Source organism: Podarcis cretensis (assembly GCF_951804945.1).
Source record: "Podarcis cretensis genome assembly, chromosome: 2".
Lineage (NCBI taxonomy): Eukaryota > Metazoa > Chordata > Lepidosauria > Squamata > Lacertidae > Podarcis > Podarcis cretensis.
In genome coordinates this window covers 67276510-67299278 of record NC_137171.1, presented here as the reverse complement: position 1 = coordinate 67299278, position 22769 = coordinate 67276510, and the positions used below count along the sequence as shown (strand labels likewise).

General features: G+C 42.5%; 1 protein-coding gene across 1 annotated transcript; it reads right to left on the bottom strand.

Annotated features, from left to right (window-relative positions):
* Positions 1-3249: 3249 nt before the first annotated feature.
* Positions 3250-22357, bottom strand: LSM11 (LSM11, U7 small nuclear RNA associated). Its single transcript, XM_079964279.1, is given in 6 exon segments — positions 3250-9182; positions 11131-11214; positions 12516-12655; positions 21056-21187; positions 21190-21242; positions 21244-22357. Coding segments are annotated over 6 exon segments (1032 nt in total). The 5' UTR covers positions 21483-22357; the 3' UTR covers positions 3250-8798.
* Between the last annotated feature and the right edge of the window lie 412 nt (positions 22358-22769).

The following is a 22769-nucleotide window of genomic DNA, read 5'->3' as shown; positions in this document are numbered from 1 at the left end:
CTTCTTAAAATATAAAACTAAAGGGCACACATTGGTGTGTGTGTGTTCAAAGCTAATTAAACTATATTACTTTAGTTTAAAATTATCTGTGTCAAATCAAGCAGGAAAAAGCAGCTCTTTCATCCAAAACTCCTCCAAGATTCTCTTTCTACTTTAAATTGGGCTCTTGGCTGAAACAAACATACCGGTATGCACCTAATGCTCTTCCCTCTACTTTGCCAGCCTTCTATATAGACTGTAGTGAAAGAGGCTGATGTCATTTTTGCCAGCTGAGCAGAACACAAATTCTCTTTAAACTATTGCCATCTAGCGGACAGTAGTAATGAGTACAGCAAGAATAATTTTGGAGGGACTAGCAAAAAAAGTTTAAGGCCTTTTCTTTTCCTTGAAGAATGTTTGAAGAGATGGGTTTTTGGTTCTGATGTATACCAAATAAGAGCTGACAATGGCAGCATTTAATATTGTGATACCTTTTATCCAACAGCACGGCTTTATTCTACTAACAGAGACTGAGAACAGGCTAGCATGATGACTAGTTTGTCTTCAGCATAGGACACATTCTACTGAGTCTGATGTGACAAATCTGGTTGGCGCTATCAAGGGAAGCAAAGGAAGAGGCATTTATCAAGTCAACAATAGAAAATCCTTATTTTGGATAGGAGAAGCTTGTTTTCAGTAAGTATCTATGAAGATAATTTTCTATCAAAATACGCAGGGCTTCCAGGTATTTTTCAAGAACTGTATTTGATAAAGATGGACTTTTAGCATCATTCTGAGGCTCTTTTTCTTCTTTTGCTTTTCCTGAGGTTTGGTGCTCCCCACCCTTTGCTTAACAGAATAATAAAAGACATTTGTTTCAAGTAATATAATGAGTCAGAACTGAGCAACCTGCTTCTTCTAGGAAATGCATTCACTGAGTTACAAACACCTCATTCCCACTGAAATGGTAAAGTTGTGACAGGGCTATACTATTTGTGTGGCTATACTACTTGCATCTCCCTTATACATAAAACATAAAACATAGAAAACTAGGTAGGGCTAGAAGAACCCTTTTGCCGTAACATGTCATTAAGTAAGGAGAAATCTTTGTGCTGATGGAATGTTCTCCTTAGTGCTACATTGAATACAACCCATAATATTTGTATACATATTACTCAGACACTTTTCTATACAAGAGTATGCAGAGTTTTTTTAAAAATTCCCCAAATCAGCATGAGTTTACAGATGAAGTAAAATGGTAAAACAACAACACATTGTTAATAGATTGTGCTGCTTGCTAACGGGCAGCAGGAAGAATATTCAGAGGGTTCAGCAAAGAACATAAAAGTGCTCTTGTGAAAAACACCAAAGATAAAGCGATGTAAGTGTAGGAAAAGAGATAACGGCTTTGAAAAACAAGGCTTCATTTCCATCTGGAAGCAACAAGGGAAAAAAGCAAGGGCTTTTCCGCCTGCTTGGTCTTTTTGACTTCACTTGTCCTTTGTCACCTCACATTTTGCTATGACAGGAACTATTCCGAATCTAACTTGGGTTACTTTATATATAGGTTTTCTATACACAAGCACAAAAGTCCCAAGCGGAAAAGGCAGCCTACCTCCTCCTCCTCCTGCATGCTTGGCACATGACTGGGTCTGGCACTACTTTCTACCATCTCCTATCACAGCGGCGTAACTTCAGCAGAAGGATGCAAAGATATTCTAGTTCCTTACAAGCCTATGAGCATCCTTTCACTGCCCCTTTTATTATTATGGAGGGATGCCTCTCACACATTAGCTTTTCCCCTTAGCTATGCCACATTCCTTCATTTCCTAACCCTTTAGTACTGCGGCCACCATGTATCTGAATGCCATCTATTTTCTACCTCAGTTTAAGAACCACTGGCCGTGGTTAGGAGTAGGACAAAACAGCACAGAGGTCCAACCATGAGGTAAAAAAAAACACCAAGTCAATTATATTAGTAAAATATAAATAGTGATATTTGTATGTATGCCTGGTTCCTTAACCAGCTTCGCTTCCTTAGAATTGCTTTAAATAAGAATGTTTACACTGTTACGCTGCCACTTTAAATGAAATAGCAAATACAACATAGGATTCCTTTCCGTAATCGTGTGAGCTTGGTCCTACCTGTATTCAAACCCAAAGCTAATTTTCCCGATGTCACTCTTCCTCAGTTAATTCTCATCGACTGAGCACACTTGCAGTCTTCAGTTAAGTCCATGAACACTTCCCTGTTGAGTCTCAAGTTTTTTTCAGGACTTCTGCAGCCTTCCCCCGCCCCCCTGCCCAGAAACTGTTGTTACCTCAGTTTCCCCATAATGCTGCTGATTCTTGAGGGCAGAACTCTTCTGAATGCTGCCTCGCTTCCCCGCCATTCTTCTTCCACAGCTCTAGCCAGTGATTTCAGCTCTCAGATCCTCTCAGGTTTCACAAGCCACTCCAAGCCTCTCCTTAAGTCCCCAGGTGTCCGCTGTGTGACTCAACTTCCAGCAGATGAACAACAACCACACACACTTTCCCCTGTCCCTTCTTGACCAGATCCCAGCCTTTTATTCTCTCAGAAGGCCCCCACCTACCCCCTGCTAATAATTTCAATTTGGGTGGAATTCTGCAGCCTTACTGGCCTACAGTCAACCAACTAAAATTGATCAGATTCTGATGCCTTGGCTCAAGTACGTGGGCCATATCCCCCAGTTGGACACATCGCAATAACTGCTGCTCAGTCTCCCTGCAGATACATGGCATCTCCCGGTATAAACTCATCATGACAGTTCACAGTTAATCTTCTACATTAAACTATGAATAAATCCATTTATTCCCAAACGAAAACTTTCACCTCAGTTCAGAAGGGGATCTCACAAATACACACCTCTGAAATGCAGAAGCACACCCTTCCCAATTCTGCAATGAATAAACAACTCACAACCATAAAGGAATAGCTAACCTTAGCAGTGGAGTCTATTTTGCTAAGATTCCTCCTCCCCTTCAAAAAATAAAAATAAGAAAAAGTCCAGCCTTTGGCCTCAAGGTGATTGTATTCTCCTGCTGTGGGGTGATGGTGGATGGTTTTAAGGCAACTGCTGTTTTTATCAGCTTCTCAGCAGCTTATTTTGGATTGTTTTTCTGCAATAACCTACAACGTAATAAACCAAGTGTGTAAATATTCCTGGCATCAAAATTGTCAGTATATAAATTGTGCCATATATAAATTGTCCTAATAGTTAGCCTGCAAGAAATAACTCTGAAGCAGTCTATGTTACATCAATATATTTATTGCCTTAGAGGTTGAACTCTTTTGTATACAGAAATCTAAATCCATCAAGCAAAAATAAATAAATAAACTGTACATTCATTTTTAGGTTCGTAGCAGCAATTTCTTCTCAGAAATAAAACAGGAAGACAGATTAAACAGCTTGCATGTTCCTTCCAGTCCGAAGTACTCTGGTGGGTACTTGCAACTAAACCGGGGTTTAGTTCAGAGTATTTTTGTGTGTATTATATGCCATATATCTATCCGTTCTGATCTGTTGAGTTGCAAAGCTAGAGAGCTAATGCCTGACAAAAAGGGTGTGTAATAGGTATTTTTACTGTATTATTTTTTACATTTTACATTATACAAAAAATGCAAACGTTACCCCTTTATTTACAAATGGGAACAGTCTCAGAGGGAAAATAGACACAGAAAGCAAAGGCATAGAAGAATCAAACCCAGTGATTGAGGCTAAAAGTATACCTGCACTACAAATTTAAATCAATTTTGAGCCTGCTATGGTTTTTGAGCAAGGAACCTTGTGAACTGAAGTTCACTTTGAACTATGAAATCACCAAACTACAGTTCCCAAGGTTCAGTGGGGAGACCAGGCCACTTAAACCAATTTGTAATGTAGTTCAGGTTCACTTATCTAAGCTTTAAACGCTGAAGCCGGGAATGTATCAGTACAGCAGTCAGCTGAAGAAATTCCTAACAATGCCAAGAGAGGTTGGACAAGTATTTCTGGTTGTTTGTTTCTCAGCCTAAAACTGATCTTACCAAGGAGATGATACTAGGATACAGCTGCACTTTGCTCTGAAGTAGTGAAAATCAAACATAATTGCGAAAGGAGCCTGGAGCGGCTTTCAGGGTCCCCCCCCTCCTTCTCCTGAGGGAAAGCTTCAATCTTCTGAGAGAAAAGGGAAGAAACAGACTAGCTATGTTTGTACACAACCTGATCAAACTACTTTTCACTCTAAACGAATACAAGTCTGACAGAGTCTCAGGTGTACTAATCCTATTCCTTGTTGTGAAGCTAATAAAGCAGGCATCCAGAAACATGATAAGCCTTTTTCTCTTTCATGACAGGCTTTCACCTCTGACAGCCAAGAGCAATAGCTCTTTTCAGAGACATCTAAAACGGGCTTGTATACATCAAGAGACAAGTTATTCACATTACTCCTCCACTAAAGTAGGCCTCTGACATCCATTTTGAGGAAGAGCTTCAACAAGGCACTGGTGTATTCCTAGTGCTGAATAGAAATGTAATTCTCTGCATCTTCATCCCCAACAGGAATTCTGTTGCAAACTGGGAAAACAGAATTAAAATATGTTTCTACCACTCCCAGAGTATGCTTTGAGCTGCGTGGAATGAGTAACGAGTTTTGACACATAGCAGATTCTTACTGATGGAAGTGTAAATAGGCACTATTGAACTCATATTGAGACAAAAATTGTCAAAGCAATATAGGAATTATTTTCTCTCTCTGGGTATTTTCTCTCTTTACACAAAAATTTCCCCAATGGCAGCAAGTCTGCAGCAGGAAAAAGTTCGGCTTTGAGACCTCCATTCTGCCTGCCAATAACATAGTTGCAACCTTCAGAGCCACACATACCTGCATTTGCAGGTTTGCCAACTCTTCACAAAAGTTGAAAAGCAAGGGAAGGCTGAGTACATGTAATTTTCTTGCCGCAGTGATGGAACAAACACCACCTGTCGCACAGTAACCGAGGGTTTAAATACTGAAACCTCTACATGGAAGTCTAAAAAAACAACCACTTTGCATATTTGTGGTAGTGTTCTACAGCTGAACATTTGTCACATCACTGGTATGGAAATGCTACAAACACCTGGGTGACTCACACATGGGTACAGAGTTTTCAAATGTCATATTTGCTAAGTAAAATGTGGCCACACAGACCTTTTTGGTTTTGATTCTCCATAACTTGCTGTTTTCTTTTTTTAAAAATGTTGGATTGAATTGGAGAGTTATGTGTTTCATATCAATTAGGCAAGAAACTAACAGAAAAATCTGGAAGAGGAAAGCTGATGAAGAATATGAAAACGTCCCCCTTTCCAGACACTCGTGCCTTACTCATCAGGTCTATATAGTGGCTTTGTCTCAAATTTATGAAGTTACTATCTTTGGAGAGCAGGGGCACTTTACGTTTGACACCTACACTTTGCAAAGAAACCAAGTGCCAAGACAGGATAGGAATTCTAGTGAGAAACTCAATTTCTTGCCAATCAATCAATCAATCAATCAATCAATAAATACATCCATCCATCCATCCTGAGTTAATTTGTGAGGTGTGGGAAGATTAGTAAGATAGGCAGATATGCTTCCATAAGTACTACTTATACAAGGCGAATTGCAACTCCAAAACAACAGCTTGGAAATTAAGCTTAGCACCTTTGATCTAGAGGCTTCAAGTAACAATAGAAAACGTGCAAGTCAGTAAGAGTCCGAAGATATTTTTAAGAATTCAAAAGAGAGTCTTGTGAAGTTGACAGTGGATATGGGACCACAGACAAATTTGTGAAAAGGATTCTGGAAGACAAAAGCAGTAGCAATTTAAACACTGAAGCATGAGGTAGTAAACTTACAGAGGCAGGCTTATGAAAGCATTTGACCTTCCAAAGAATATGGATAAAGACCAGTGAAGGGAAAGATCATTCAGGAAAAAGCAAAAAACAAAATTTGATGGTCCACTTAAATTTGTATTTGGGGGCCTAACCTTAGCGAAGTAGAATGTGAAAGGGCAGGCATCTCAAGAACAGACATATGAAGCCTACCCACCCCCCAAAATAGAAAATGTGGGAGATATATATATAATAAAGGGAGAGGTGTCTAGGTGAACTTTTTAAGCTAAAAGAAAACTATCTGGAGCGCAGAGTCAAGAAACTGTACTTTGAGGAGAAAAGAGCCACAGAGGAAGAATCAAGAACAGACACAAAACCCGTTAAATCCAGCCACAAGAATCTCTTAGGATCATTTTTGTGATAGCCTTTGCAGCCAAAGGTGACTGGGGAAAATCAAACTGGAAAGGGCAAAAGGCAGGCTGCTAAGGAAATTCAGAAACTAGTATTTCATGTCCCTGGGTTTCTTTTTGAAGCAAGGAGGGCGAAAGAGTGAAAAACATGTTTGTGACATGCATTTTAAATTGCAGCATGGCAAAGAATAACCAGGGGGAAATATAACATCATCCAAGACATTTTGCATATCCCATTCCCACTCAGTGGGGAAGTTACACATCAGGTCAAGAGGTTATGCTAAACATAGCAAATGGCGGGTGAACTCCAAGTTTGGCTCCTTTTCCTTTCCTAGCTCTTGTACCTTCCTTTCAGTCTGTCGTCTTGAGCTGTACTAGGCTGACAATAAAATGGCTAATTCCTTGAACCTCCCAATACTCAGGGCAGAACTTCACACAGTGGATCATTCCATGCTTCTTTTTCACACAATTTGAAGCAGGCGGGCTGGGGGGCACAACCCTTTCTCCTCATGCTGTTTTCTCCACTGAAGATTGCTTTACTCTCCACTGAGAAAAGTTTTGGGACTCCCCAGAAAAAAACAACATGAACAAAAAGGGTTAAGAAGCCCCTCTTCTCCACACTGGCCTTCCTTTTCAAACTGCAGCCTCAGTTTTCAGGGGTGAGCATGACATTCAGAGCGCCTCCAAATTGGGACCACTTCACCAAATATTTTCTGAAGGGGAATAATTCAACAGAGGATTTGGGAGAGGGCTCATCATTAGCAGCAGAAGATTTCCTTCCTTCCTTTCTACAAAAAGATCCTGTGAATCCCAAATGATGCCACGACTCTGCAAATTTCAAGGCACTGTGGGGGGGAAAATGGTTGCCTCCAAACACAAAAGTTGGAACAATCATCTGCCCTCCCCACCTTGAAACCTACCCTACTTGAGCCTACCCATCCCATTTTGCAGCCCACAACTCGGCTGGAGAAATAAGAGGAAAGAAACTGAGCTCCACCCATGAATAGTTTTTTTAAGCCTGAAAAAAATGATAATTACAAACTACATGCAATTTTACTATCGATGGTGGAAAACGCCAATCATTAGAAGATTGTCAGGTTATTCTAGAAAATCAGAACTGACTTACAAAATGTAACCTATATGTTTTGAGTTAGAAATCTGTGTTTTTGAGCTTAATAATTCTACAGAGACTTTTAAAATGCCTCCCAATACAATAGTAATTGCATTCCAACACAAGCAATGGCAGCAAAGTCCAGCTATTGGAGTGCTACATACACACACTCACTGTAAACAGAGGGCACTATTATACAGCACCATAAAATCTCTCTTGGCAGACACTTTATATATATATATATATATATATATGTATTGTTACAACATGTTGCACAGCTTCTTCTGATGATTACTGAATCATAAGGGGGGAAACAGTTAATAATACTGATTTTCTAAATAATCACCATGCATACTTTTCAGTAGTCTTAAAACATGCTTCTCAGGAACAATCAAACTAGCATTAGAGGCATGTCATTCAGAACCTAGAAGCAATCAGGACTACGCTTGCAGGTATCACAAGCAAATTATTCTCTTCAATCACCATCAGGGAAATCTGCCACTTCTATAATGTATAACTGTGCCTAAGCATAAAACACCATCTTCTCTATTTTAAGCAACTTATGTACATCGCCTTAAGTCTTTACTGCTGCAACACACAAATGGATGAAATGAACAATAAAATAAAATAAAAACCTGGATTGCAATTTCTGGGTTGTTCCAACCCATTTTACAATACATACATTTAAACAAGCTCCAGGTAGAGAAGTTACATAGTTAGCTACATTCACTGTTTGCTGGTGGCGCAGGGTGGGGTGGGGGAAGCAGGGGAAGATGGTTTTAAGAGCATAGGCTGTGTAAATATTGAAGAAAAGGCCAAATACTGCCTTTGATCACAAATGAGTTAGAGAGAAAAGGCATCCCATCAGCAAATAACCACTTGATTCAGTTTCCATTCCCTTTTTGTTCAAGACACAAGCTTGGACACCAGAGGGCACTGTGGTTCAACTCTGGAATACCTCCCCCACCCATGCATGCTATTAGGAGGAGGGAGAGATAAGATCCAAACAAGTCCATACCTAAAGCCATTCCTCCTTTTCACACGCTCTGAATTCCATTGCCATTTTTTATAATCGTGATTTTCCATGATTTCAAATTACTAGCATTCCACAATGAAGTACCAAGGTCAATGGCATACTCTGCTTCTTTTGCAGCCACGTAGCAAAAACAGAGCTACTTTCAGACCACATGGGTTTTTAATATACAGCAATACTTGCCCCACAAATTCTGGAAGTTCCACAGTTCAAGGACTTAGGAGATCTGTCTCTTTGTGGAGGCAGCAGCTTCCTTGGCCAAAGTTTAGTCCAAACCAGCTGGTAGCTGGCTCAAGATGCTCTTGCCTCCCTCCCTTTTAGTCAGAGGAAGAGAAGAAGTTACAAAACATTTCACAAAGTAGCATGCAGCTGCCACCACTGTTCATGCTGCTGGCTGAGTAATGGCAATCAGATCAATGGGCTAGATGAACAAGCAAGACATTCTCCCCTCGAATAAAAATCTGGTTTATGTGCCGTGTGAAAACTTGCTGGTAATCCACTTTGGGCCTCCGCTTTTTCCGTGATCGACCTCTTGTGCCACCTGCACTCGTCCCCTCTGTTTGGGAGATTCTGCCAGACAGCTCAATCTCTTTCCCATAAGTTCGAGGCAAGCTAGAGCTCCGTGTCCTCTCTTTGCTCGAGCGCTTCTTTGCCCCTCGTTCTTCTGACCTCCTCCGACCTGACTCGGACTTCCACCGAAGTGTCCTAGGATCACATGGAAGAGCTGGCAGATCAGCAGCCATCTTTGAAACGTCCTTTTTAACCAGGGACTCTTGCAGCTTGAGTCTGTCAAACAGCTACAGGGGGTGGGAGGAAACAAATATGTCATGAAAGCTGTCATCTCATTCTGTAATCTGAAAGCATATGGCCCACCACGGAGGGCCAAGCTAGAAGGTGGGGGATTTTTTTGCAAGAGGAAAAATACACAGCAATGCTTTTCATGTACAGCACTTTCTGTTGGCTGGATAATACAAATTGTAAGCACTCTAATGCTAAGGAGATTACTTATTTAGCAGTTATGGCGTTATCCAGCTTCCACGTTTTCTGTGTGTATGACTAACGCACTTCACGCATGTACACATAGCAGATTTGGCTTTGTGACAAATGCCACTGCCATGACTTTGTACTGCTCTGTTAAATCCTGGGACTAAAGCAATAGATCAATCTGATTTGAGCTGTAACCCTTCTAGGACAAGGACTGCATCATTTCAGTCTGTTGTGTGAATAGAGCCTAGTTCATTGCTGGCATTGAATAAATGTTAAACAGTAAGTGGTACTAGTGGATACATTTTGCTGGATAAATCTACTGACCACTGGTCATGAAGAGCAATTGCTAATGGAGAACTCACACATGGATGCTCATCATTTTAGGAAGCTGCCCATGTGAAAAGGATATCAAGGGCATAACCATAGACGGAAGTTTCCTCTCCCTTTAACAGTGTTTCCCAAGGAAGCAGGTTGCAAAGCAACAAGTCCTAAGCCATCAAGCACGTGTATACCAGTTGCAAGTAAAAAAAAATTACACTGTCTGCCACCTATAACTGAAGCTTGCAAAACACATCCAGTATCAAATGTTTTTAATTATGTTTTGTAGATATTTATAGTTTGCTTTTATTGCGTTCCATATGTTGTAAGCCACCTTGTTAACATTTTATGAAAGAGTGGATTAATGTTGCCAAGTGCGCCAAAAGATAAAGGTTTTGGAAAAAGAAATCTCTACCTTTGGCCAGCAACTTTATAAGTTCTTTACAAGGTAAGGACTGGAAAGTGGGAACGGGGCCCACTTTTGCTGCTCTATCCATTTACCTAACATTAAGAAATGAGCTAGCCCTCCAGCTTAACCTTAAGTCTGTTTTGAAATAAAATACACCCTTAGTATGTGGGAAATTGAGCTTATAGGCTTAACTTTAGTGTACTTGCACCAGCCAACTACAAGGCTGGGCCAAGACATTTTGCTGTCTGAGGCAAAGAACAAGATGGTGCCCCCCCCCCCATTCCATGTACAGAATCCAGCTGGAATGGAAATTAGCAGGCTAGCTTGGGTAGGCCATGGTGTGGCACACACAGCTCTCTCTTCCAACACCTTGTCACCATTCTCTTCTCCTCCATATCTGCTGCCTCACTCTGCCTACTCTGGCAACCTAAAAGCAACAAGGCAGGCCAATAGTTTGATTACAACACTTTATATAGCTACAAAATTGTATCTTCATTCAGAGTCAAGTGGCATACAATATATACAAGGTAACACCAACTAATGTGACTTCAGAGAATTTCCCAAAGTAGAGGATTTTTTCAACGGTGTATCAAACAGAGAACGATTCAAGCTTGAGGCAACATGCCTTCCAAAATAAGTATAAAGTCCCAACCACAGCACGGATGCACCTGGTTATATCCACGACTTAGTCATATATTTAGCAGTGAACACGCTGAAAGAAGTTGATGCTCCAGAGGCAGTAGCAGGACTGTCCTTCCTGGATAACCGACTGTTTCAAACTTTCTTCCTCAGCAAATAAGAGGTCCAAGAGGGTACATAGGTTACAATGGTTCAGCTTTCACTACTAATTAGTGGCTCTGAATGAAGATACAATTTAGTAGCTATATGAAGTGTAATCAAATTATTAGCCTGCCGTGTTGCTTTTAGGTTGCCAGATTTTTCTGTTTGCAACACAGGGGATCTTTGCTGTCACTCTGCCTAACGGCAGGGCTGGCCCAGAACAAGAGACAAGCGGGAGAATGGCTACTTACCCTGGTGAGAGTCAACTGTGGCTCTACATAGAAAGCTTTACCCAGCACAGGTTTTCGATATGTCTCATCTACGTCTGTCAGGGCCTAGGGCAAGGGAAGCAGAAAGAAAATATCAAGGCAGGCTGTGGCTGTACATGGCATTTTTGTAATGTAACTTTTGAGGCCTGGGTGCAGAGAATTAGGAATTAGAATTATCCAGCTTACACATTACTCCAATAATTTAAGCCTTTCCGTTTTGTTTTTTTTATATATAAAATCACTGCTTACAATTATTATTTTTTAAAGAAAAACGGAAGAAAGCACAAATTTAAATAGGATACCTGCAGAATTACAATTACAAAATGTTTGCACATTTCTTTTCATCTTCTCCTTAGCCCTTTTCAGAAGTGCTTTGCATGCCTGCCCGCCTGCCCCAGCCCTAACATCCCCAGGGGCTCCACGCTTCCAAGTTCCAGGGTTCAGCACAAGAGGAGTCTGTGCACACAGACTTCTCCATATGAATGAAAGCCCTGTGCATTGGGGCTCCTCCTTTTGAACTTCTGCCTTTTGAAGAGGTTTTTTTTGGGGGGGGGCTGCTTTAGAGGGCGCAGCCACTTGCCTATTGCCCTTCCCTGTTCTTCTGAAGGTCTAGTCAGTTTGGTTAGGATTCTGGCCTGGTGATGCAAGTAAAAAAATTTCTCTGCTTCTGTATCAAGCTTTGTGCTTACTCTTGCAGCTAACACTCTAAATGGGTGGCACATTCAGCTCATGTCGTAATTCTGACTCATCAGCATCCAGTTTGAACTAAACTAAAAAGCCCTTGCAGATTTAGCATAACATGGAAGGAACCTTAACAAAAAGATGACAAACTGCTGTGCATGTGGGAGAGAGGTCAAGAGAATGGCGGGGGGGGGGGGAACCTTAATGCCAGACGACTTGGGGTTCCAGTGAAACAGATGCCTGCTAGGGCTTTTGTTGCATATTTTAGGGAGATTTCTGCTTTCACCCATACATTTTCAAAGACATTTTATGTGCATCTTTCACTTAGCAACCATAACATGTAACAAAAAAGTAAAGGAGGTGGGAAAGATCTTGCAGGGGGGGAAATGGGGGGTATAAAACAAGAGAGAGAAACAGGAAGGTAAGTGAGAAAAATCTAACACAATTAGCTCAGCTTGTGTTAACTGAAGACAAGACTCTGAACACTCTCTGATTAACAGGGTGCAAGACTGTTCCACTGATGAAGCCTTGCCTTGAACTGACCAGATAAGAGCTAAGACTCACTTCTACTTGAAAACTAGAGGATCGTCCTTACCTCTTTTGCTGAACATGCCATCTGATTGAAGTAACCCTTTGCCAATTGGTAATTAGCTGTAAAATCATAGAAAGAGGGTGACAATCCTTACCATATTCCAGAACTTGTCAAATGCAACCAAGAACCCACTGCAGACTCCACGAAGTCCTTTGAAAGTTCGGACGTGGACGTTGACTTTTACACCATCACGGACGCATCGGTGAAGCTCCCCAAGCGGACTGCCTTCATGAACTAGAATAAATGTAAACTGCCATTACTTTTTACTGAAATAAATGCCATGGAGAATAAAACAAAACCATTCACTGTTTTAAATCAAAGCATTACAGTGAACTCTGCTTAGGGAAAATGTCACAAATTTATACACTCATACCAAGTATCCACTCAGCTGCAATGTCTTAACTAGATTCCTGTACAGCAGGAATAGGAAAGCTTTGGCCCTTCCATTATCCTCAGCCATTAGCCATCTTGGCTGAGTCTGATGGAAGTTGAGAGTCCAACTACATCTGAAGGGTCATAGGTTCCCCATCCTTACTCTAGTCTACAACTTGCTTTGGGGAAGATCTAAGAAACAAATCTGACCTGTTTGCACCAATATTCTTTAACTACTTTTCACTTTTGCCATGATAAAACAAGTTAGTCTTTAAAGTGTCATGTCTGAATGCAGTTAAGGAATAACAAATTTAGCTACGCTTTATAACACTACTGAAGACTTCAGTTTTCTTATGTCATAGTAACAGCATACAGTGGTACCTCGGGTTACAGACACTTTGGTTTACAAACTCCGCTAACCTGAAAGTAGTTGCTCTGGGTTGTCAACTCTGCCCCAGGATGAGAACGGAAATTGCGTGCCGGCAGTAAGAGGCCCCATCAGGGAAAGCGTGCCTCAGGTTAAGAACGGTTTCAGGTTACAAACGGACCTCCGGAACGAATTAAGTTCGTAAACTGAGGTACCACTGTATAAGCAAAATTGGTCAACCTCACCTAGCTATTAAGATTTACATCCCACAAAATCCCAGTAAGTAATATAAAGTGGAACTCAGGCTTATTTAAAGCAGAACCAGTGTCTGCAAGGTCAGTCTTGTCTTATTCTGAACACTGAGCTCCATGGGCTCAAAGCGTAAGACTTGTAGAAAATGACCAAGGTTTCACAACTCTTGCACATATCAGTTTGTTCTTTAGTCCTGTGTGTTTTCAGGAATGCTTACCTGTGGAATATTTTGCTAATAAAGCACTCTGATCCCATCCTAATGGCACTAAATGGCCTATTCACCCTCTTATCAATCATATCCAGCTGGCACAGTTCCCCAACCCTATCACCACCAAATACAAAGAGATGCTTCTACACTCTGATGATGATTTCTCCAGAGGAGGAAAAACCCTGTGTTAGATTTGTCTTGGCAGCACATAACCATTCTGTGAACATCAAAACTATTATGCTCTGCATGTAGCTATTATTTTTCTGTGGCTTAAAAGCAATGCAGATGCATTGTCAATCATTTGTGCAATCTAGGAGGCCGTAATTACATCCCTAATAGTTCAAAATGGATTTTTCCCCCCAATGTAAAGTATGTGTTTAATACCCCAATTCTAAAGGATAATTAAAAGGCTACTGGGGGTTGTCACCATACAACATAAATATTTTTAGTAGATAATCACTGCCTCTGTAACAAAGTGCCAATCATCAGCATGGTTCCTGTGGCTTAATTTATACAAGAAAATGATCTGTACCCCATAGTTTGATGGGCAACTATAAGCACACATAGTAGCCACTTGCCTTAATGGGACTACAAGACCGACAACAAAAACGTATCAGAACATGTTTAAAAGAGCTGCAGTGGCTACTTGTCTATTTCTGGATTCAGTTTAAAATGTTGACTTTCAACCTTTAAAGCCCTAAACAGTCTGGGAGCCTGGGACCTGGCCATCTAAATAATGGCATTCTTTAAAATCAGCCTCAAAGGCCCTTCTCCATGAACATCTGCCTTTGGAGGGTAAGTGCCTGGTTACAAGAGGGAAGGTCTTTTCAGTGGTAACACCCAAATTTTGGTCACCCCGCTAGACAAATATGCAAAAGCATCAGGTCAAGTTCATCCTGCTTTCCACTGATTTAACAATGCCTGAGACTCTTTTAAATGGCTGTTATTTTAATGGCTTTGCCTTGTGTTTTTTATGGCTTTTTCTGATGCTTTCATAGTTAGCTTAAATGTGTGTGTGTGTGTGTGTGTGTGTGTAAGCGGCAGTAAGGTATGAAAAACGTCTTCTAAGTAAAACACACACAGAGATTCAAATAATCCTAAATAGAAAGCAAAAAAAATGTTAGTACTACAGTCGTACCTTGGTTTTCGAACAGCTTAGTGCTCCAACGTTTTGGCTCCCAAACACCACAAACCTGGAAGTGACTGTTCCGGTCTGCGAATTATTTTTGGAAGCCAAACATCTAATGGGGCTTCCATGGCTTCCGATTGAGTACAGAAAGCCATGGGTTGGTTTTCGAATGTTTTCAGAAGTCGAATGGACTTCCGGAACGGATTCCGTTTGAGAACCAAGGTACAAATGTATTCCATGAACTCTTGCGCAAACAATAGGAGTCTGGACACACTGCAGTACCAGCATAGTTCAGGGTGTTAAATTATAGGTCAAGAAACATAGGGAGGACGCAGGCTGTGATATATAAACACCAAAAAGCCATAGAAAAGTCTTAAGAGGAGTTCACAGAAACACCATAGCTCCTCTAGATTGTGGATAATTTTTATTGCGCAACACTCTTCTGCTGTGTCAAGAACAGCCCTCCCATGAGTGCAACAAGCTTTCTGCATCTCTGTATCCAAGCCATTCAAACATAAGCCAGTGTAGTAACAAAGTAGCTTATCTAGCATTCTTCGTCTTGCGGACCAAATCTTCTGGATAAGCAAACTATGTAAATGTCAATGCCAGACATGTAAACATAAATGCCAGACATCCAACCGAATGGGACAGTACTAATGCCTTATTTATGCTTATAAGCAAGGCAAAAAACCCTGACCTATAAAAAATTAAATGATGACACTGACACCTTGGATTATAGCATGTTGCAAACTGGCATGCATACTAGAATTGTCCTCACAAAATATCAACTCAAAACTAATGTTTCCATTAGTAAGTGAAATTGAGAGTGACCCTGAAAGACGGCAAGATTCAAAGTAGGGGTAACCAACATGGTGCTCTCTCCATAGGGCTACAATTTCCACCATTCCTGATGACTGACCAAGACTGGAGCTAATGGGAACTGTAGCCTTAAACATCTGGCGGGAACCACATTGGCTACTCCTGGATTTAGGATCTTTACAAATATTACAGTCCTTTTGAGATATACCGTAAGCAGTATCCGTTTCCCTGCTTCAGCAATCCCCATCCAGGCTCTAACGTTAGGATCACTTTACAGCATGGAGCTAGGTCATAGGATTGCAGATCTTCACTCCATATCCCTTATGGCTTCTCTAAGCAGCGTAGAGACCCACTACTCACAGCATGATGACTGAGCCCCAAGCAACAATGGCTTCTAAACATTATGTGCCAGGGAAGAATTACTCACCATAGGAAGATCCTTTCTGGCACTATCACTTTCTAGCTCTCCAGCTTTATCCATGTGCTGTAAAGACTTTTGGGGAGCTGAAGAATCAGCATAATCTCTTCTCTCTCTTAACAGCTAAACAGCTATATTTTTATGCATGGGAGAGACCACACTATTATTTGGGTTCTTCAATCATTCTTTGGTCTTTCACAAAAGCAGAGAAAATAATTGTTATTCAAGGCTTAAAAACAAGAAAGGAATTTAAGATCTCTTCCCATGCAGATTATGTAGCTTTATCAGTCTTGGAGCCCGTGAAGTTTCAGAGTTTTATTAAGGTTTATTAACTCTGTAATGCTTCCAGCTACAGAATCAATGTAATGCTTCCAGCTACAGAATCACAGCCTTTGACTGTGTCGACCATGGCAAACTATGGCAAGTTCTTAAAGAAATGGGAGTGCCTGATCACCTCATCTGTCTCCTGAGAAATCTCTATGTGGGACAAGAAGCTACAGTTAGAACTGGATATGGAACAACTGACTGGTTCAAAATTGGGAAAGGAGTACGACAAGGCTGCATTTTGTCTCCCTGCTTATTTAACTTATATGCAGAATTCATCATGCGAAAGGCTGGGCTGGATGAATCCCTAGCCGGAATTAAGATTGCCGGAAGAAATATCAACAACCTCAGATATGCAGATGACACAACCTTGATGGCAGAAAGTGAGGAGGAATTAAAGAACCTTTTATTGAGGGTGAAAGAGGAGAGTGCAAAATATGGTCTGAAGCTCAACATCAAAAAAACGAAGATCATGGCTACTGGTCCCATCACCTCCTGGCAAATAGAAGGGGAAGAAATGGAGGCAGTGAGAGATTTTACTTTCTTGGGCTCCATGATCACTGCAGATGGTGACAGCAGCCACGAAATTAAAAGACGCCTGCTTCTTGGGAGAAGGGCAATGACAGGCCTAGACAGCATCTTGAGAAGTAGAGACATCACCTTGCCAACAAAGGTCCGTATAGTTAAAGCTATGGTTTTCCCAGTAGTGATGTATGGAAGTGAGAGCTGGACCATAAAGAAGGCTGATCGCCGAAGAATTGATGCTTTTGAATTATGGTGCTGGAGGAGACTCTTGAGAGTCCCATGGACTGCAAGAAGATCAAACCTCTCCATTCTGAAGGAAATCAGCCCTGAGTGCTCACTGGAAGGACAGATTGTGAAGCTGAGGCTCCAGTACTTTGGCCACCTCATGAGAAGAGAAGACTCCCTGGAGAAGACCCTGATGTTGGGAAAGATGGAGGGCACAAGGAGAAGGGGGCGACAGAGGACGAGATGGTTGGATAGTGTTTTCGAGGTTACCAGCATGAGTCTGACCAAGCTGCGGGGGGCAGTGGAGGACAGGAGTGCCTGGCGTTCTCTGGTCCATGGGGTCACGAAGAGTCGGACACGACTAAACGACTAAACAACAACAACAACAACAGAATCAATGAATCCAAATCAGACTTTGCAGCTTAACGAAGGATCAGAAAGAGGCTGAATACAAGAATTCTGTGATATTCTATAGTCTGAGTTTAAGAAGCTACAACTAATCTTGGTACTTTCTTGGTAAATCCTTTTTTAAATTAGTAATCAACTGATTACTGGGTTTTTTATCAGTAATCAACAAAATTAAATATGATTTTCAGAAAAGGGGCACATGTATTTTCTGGCTAGGAAGGATTGCCTGTACCAAACAACCTATATGTATCTATCGCCAATCATACTGGAGAAAACAAAAGCAAAATAAAGAAGTAACACGTCCTTTAAATAGCATGGCTAGATCCGTGGACATCAATGAGTTAAGTCTGCATAAAATAAGCTCTGCATGGATAGCAATTCAGTGACCCAATAGTAGATTGCTGTAACAAAAACTGGCCTGAACACTACAGGTAAACCTATCTTGTACGTTGAAAAGCTTGGGCAGATGCTCCACTCAAACAGCTATAGAAGGCCAATGTAGACAGAATGTGGTCAATGAATGCTGCTGCCCATGGTTATATATGCTCAGTTTATTATTTACTTGTTGGATATGGAAACAGAACACATATTTGTTCCTAAAACCATCTACTTTATAAGCAAGTGGCTAGCAAGCCAAAGTCAGTCAGGAAAGAAGATTAGAGGTTTTATGGTACAACAACATCTGGGCCACATACCAAGTCAGCATGTAAGAAAACCTTAAAGACAATGGAAATTTGTAATTTAAGGCCAAACTACATTAGACTGTTGTAAAGTGTCTTTGGGGGGGGGGGTGGAATAGGCTGTATGCCTGAGACAGGATAAAATAACAACTTGAAAAAACTCCGCTCTCCGTTCACAAAGTCTCTCTGCTGGAGCAACAAGCCTTCTGTGTGTGGAGGAACACAACTGCATACAACCCTATATACTGCTTTTTGGCCCTAAGGTTCCCAAAGCAGTGAACATAGTTATCACTTTACATTTGGTTAGGAATACCATCTATTTGCTATTTAAGTGAAATTAACTAGTCAACCTTTTCAACTCTTTAGCCTGAAAAATGGAAACTCATCGCATCAATAACAAACAACACTGTACTTGTTCAATTAAGACTTGAGATCTAATTACTGTATTAAGATGCATGTAAACTTTATTTCTGACAGTCTTCTGGCTCTCGGTACAGGTATTCCAAACCACAATGGAAATCACGATCCCACTGAAATAAGTGGGAGTTTTGCAAAAGGATTTCGTGCATAATCTCAGAACAATCATCATCACACTTCAAGCTGTGATTCACTTGCCTATCATCATGTTATCACGAGTCGCTGCACTATATTTATAACCCTAGGACGGATAGTTAAGAACCTTGATTATAACAATGTAAAGGACATACCATTGTTATAACTAGCGGGACATATTGTTGTTTTATCTAGGACAGTGGCATTTTTCAGAAGCAAAAGAGCCTTTCCTCAAAGGCTAGTCTCTCCTTGAATCGATACTGTAAGTAGAAAATAAGCAAGAGGAGTGAGGGATAAAAGTGACCTCAACAGACCCCCTGTCTGCCACCAAATGCAGGGCTTCTGCTTTGTATTATACATGTCAAGCCACAGAATGTGGGAAAAAACATGTGTTTGCTATGGGGGCACAGCAAGCTGCAGAAAGTACCTGATTGGTTACATCTCCCGGCAGGAGAATTGTGTCTTCACTTCATGCTGTCTCTGAGCTGAGGCCCTTAGGATGCATTCACTCTTGCTTTGCAACTGAACAGAGTACCTGACCTTTGATGTCTAAATCAACCTGTCCAGTAGGCAACCTCCTGGGGGCCACCTGCCAGCAGTAGTTGGGGCCCGATGCAAAAGTGGGTGGAGCAATGAATCTGAGTATTACCTTTGTGCTATACAACACACCCTTCTCTCTCTTACACCCAGGCAAGCAGGAGGCATTATAGAAGTTCAACAACACAGCCAAACCAATGAAAAACACCCAAGGAGGATGTGAACCAGAGCTATTGAGGGGTGTATCTGGGGAGAGCCCAGAGGGCCAGGCAGAAAGGTCTAGGGGCCTTATAGGCCCCTGGACCTGAGCTTTCCATCCCTGCTCTGACCAGTACCAGGCCTAATATCCACCATGGACAACATCCCTAAGGCAATACACCTCAACATTTCATGCATCCCAATACCTTAGCAACTGTTCTGGCCAGAGAGTTCCCCAACGCCATGGAAAGTTCTCTCATCCTTGTTACTCAACAACACGGTTATGCAGACACGTATTTCAAAATGTTCTTTGCGTGTTGTTACTCAGCCTGAGGGAATATACTGAACTAAATGTCCACACGTCCAGTTATGAACAACATTTATGACCCATTTTCGATCAACCTAATGTCAATTACATTTAAGCCAGCATGGTGTGGTGGTTACACTGTTTGAGGGGATCCAGGTTCATATTCCCCTTCAGCCATGAGGCTCCCTGCATGACCTTGGCCCAGGGTTGTTTCTCTCAGGGTTGTTTCAAGAATTAAATAGGGAGTACAGCCACATGCACCATCTTGTGATCCTCAGAGGAAAGGCAGGATATAAATGTAGTATATGAGCAAGTAAATTCCACATCAGACCAAGAGGTCCTATTTCCTTACACCAATAATCTTAACGTGTTTTTACACCTTAATCTCTTATCAAAGCACCTACCTTCCCACACACTGCAGAGCTTCTCCAGAACTCCCTCTTTATTCAGTTCTCCCTCTTGCCCACACCCATGATCTCTTGCCTCAAAATATATCATATTTTTATCACTCCAAACACTTCACCCCCTCTCTACAGCCTACACACACCCAAATCAAGAAAACACATTCTTCCCACAATGAAGCCACAAACTTTTTTTTTTTAAAAAAACAACAACCATGCTTTCGGCTCTCAATTATCTATGGCCTCACATAGATGGAGTTTTAATCGTGCCTTTTGAAAATAGCAATGTCTTTTAGGACGCCCCCCCCCCTTTTCGGCTAGTTTCAATGCAGGTGGTCTTTCATATATTGCAGGTCGTTTTGAGTTACTCTGCCTAAAAAAGCAACCAATGAATTTAATAAGAAAATAATCACAACAACAACAAATACCCAGCCAGAACTCCAGAATGCACATGTGTTTTAAAACGTATGTTTCACAACACCAAATGGTGTCTTTTTAAACACTGCTATAGCAGCACAGGCTAGTGCCAACTAACACATAAAGAAATCAGCGTGCTATGCAGATTTTTATTTCTGCGGTTTTGCCTGTATGTACACAGTGCTTGTGCCAAGACCATGCAACACGTACACACGTGGGTCTAAGCCAAGCCAACACATGGGGGACGTGGTGCACCACAGTGCACATGGGCCACAGGCGGGTGTACTTGTCACATCCATAAACCTGTGAAATGCTACCAGCCAGTGACCCATTTTCAACGTCGAGGCTCCATCCCCGGAATGCCTTTTCCAGTCATAAGAAAGGGCTGTCTCTGAGCATACGCAGAGTGCCTTTCCCTCCCTTGCCGACCAACGACTTCTAGAAGTTCACAGCATATGCTCCTCTTCAGAAAGAAGCCAGCCCAGCTCCCCTTACCGGGCATCCTGGTGAGCACGTTGCGAGGCGCCCTCCTGCCCCGCTGCTGCCTGGCCCGCTCGGCCTCTTCTCGCTCGGGCTCCTTGGCCACCATGAGGCTGCGGAGACGCTGGATGCGCTCGGGGTCGGCGGGGGCCCGGGCGCCTCGGCTCCGGGCGCGGGTCCCCGCTGGGCGGCTGCCGCGGCCGGCGGCCCCTCGCTGACGTCCCGGAGCGCGGAGCAGGCCGCGCTGGAAGCTCTCGTACTCGGCCAGGTTGTTGAAGTGCGGCGCGGCCGGGTAAGGCAGCGGCGTGCGCTCCGAGTAGAGCGCCAGCAGAGGGTCGAAGCGTGGCGAACTCACGTCCAGGCGCCCGGGGCTGGGCGAGCGCTCCGAGCTGCTGCGGCGCCGGCGCCTGGGCCCTGCGCCGGCCTCCTCCGCCTCCTCCATGACTCCCTGGCCCTGCGGGGAAGGGATCCGCCCGCAGCTCCTCGCTCTCGCCGCTAAGGGCCGCCCCAGCACCGCAGGCGTCTTCCCGCCTTTCTTAGCGCCGCTTGGCGCTCTCGGAAGACAGCCAGGAGCGAGATTCCCAGCACCTGCGCTGGGGCTGGCGACCGCCTTTGGGCTTTTCACCCATCGGCTGCCCTAGGAAGTCGTAGCTGCAGCCGGTTGCCGCTTGTCCCCCACCGCGCTGGCCGACGCAGGCAACATTATTCCCTCGCTTCTCCCTCCTTACTCGGCGTTAGTTAATCCGAAATAACGCCCGACACCCCGTCGCGCGTTTAATACTTCCTGCACTGTCCAGAGTTCCCGTAGAAAAGCTGCATTGGCTGGCCGGATTTGCACGGTTCTCTCTGCAGATCTTCCTCAGAAGTGGCGTTTAATGCCTATGCAATAATATATGGCAAGAAAGTCTTACGTCGTGCGAAGGAAAATTGCGCTAACATTTCTTAGAATCCGCAGTGAGCCCAAATGAAGTGCCCAGAAGCGGAAAATCGCACTTCGAACGCGGCGTTGCTGCTCAAGAGTAGCGGGATTTCAGGGTGGCGCCTAACCAAGTTCATATGAAATAATCTTAAACACGAGCTAGCTACAGCATACTCTTTTGTCGCTTATAGCAACCATTCTGTTTGCAGAGGTGGAAAACAATGAGACCTCTTCTATATAATTCATAGTCAAGAGATTGACAAAATTCAGGGAGCCATCTGGCACACCCACTCCTGGCATTTAAAAGTGTATATGGTATGTTAAGAATAGCAGGTATTTAACACCTACGTTTTCTATTTTTAAATCATTATTTCATTTCATTTTTTAAATAAAAGGGTCGATTCGAAGCTAAGCAGACCCTCAGGGAATCAAACATACACCACCCTGAGTTCTGTGATGTAAGAAAGGTGGCATATAAAACTAAGAAAAGGAAATAAAATACTTGTTCACACAGGATCCTTGACCAGTGCAGGTCATGAGTCCCAATACCACACTGAAACCTCAGCCAGTATTTCATTTATTTTTATGACAACTTTGCTATGTTTGTAATTATGTAAATCTTTTCATATTGTAAGCTGCTTTGAGCATTGTTTTAACTGTGGAAAGGCAGCATACAAATAAAATGATGATTGGTTGGTTGGACACAATATGAATGGTGGGAGGAACCAGCCAGGCAACCACCAAGGGAAGAAGGGTCAAAACCTAGGCAGTGGTGGTGGGATGGAAAGTGGTCATGGAGGAGGAGAGACT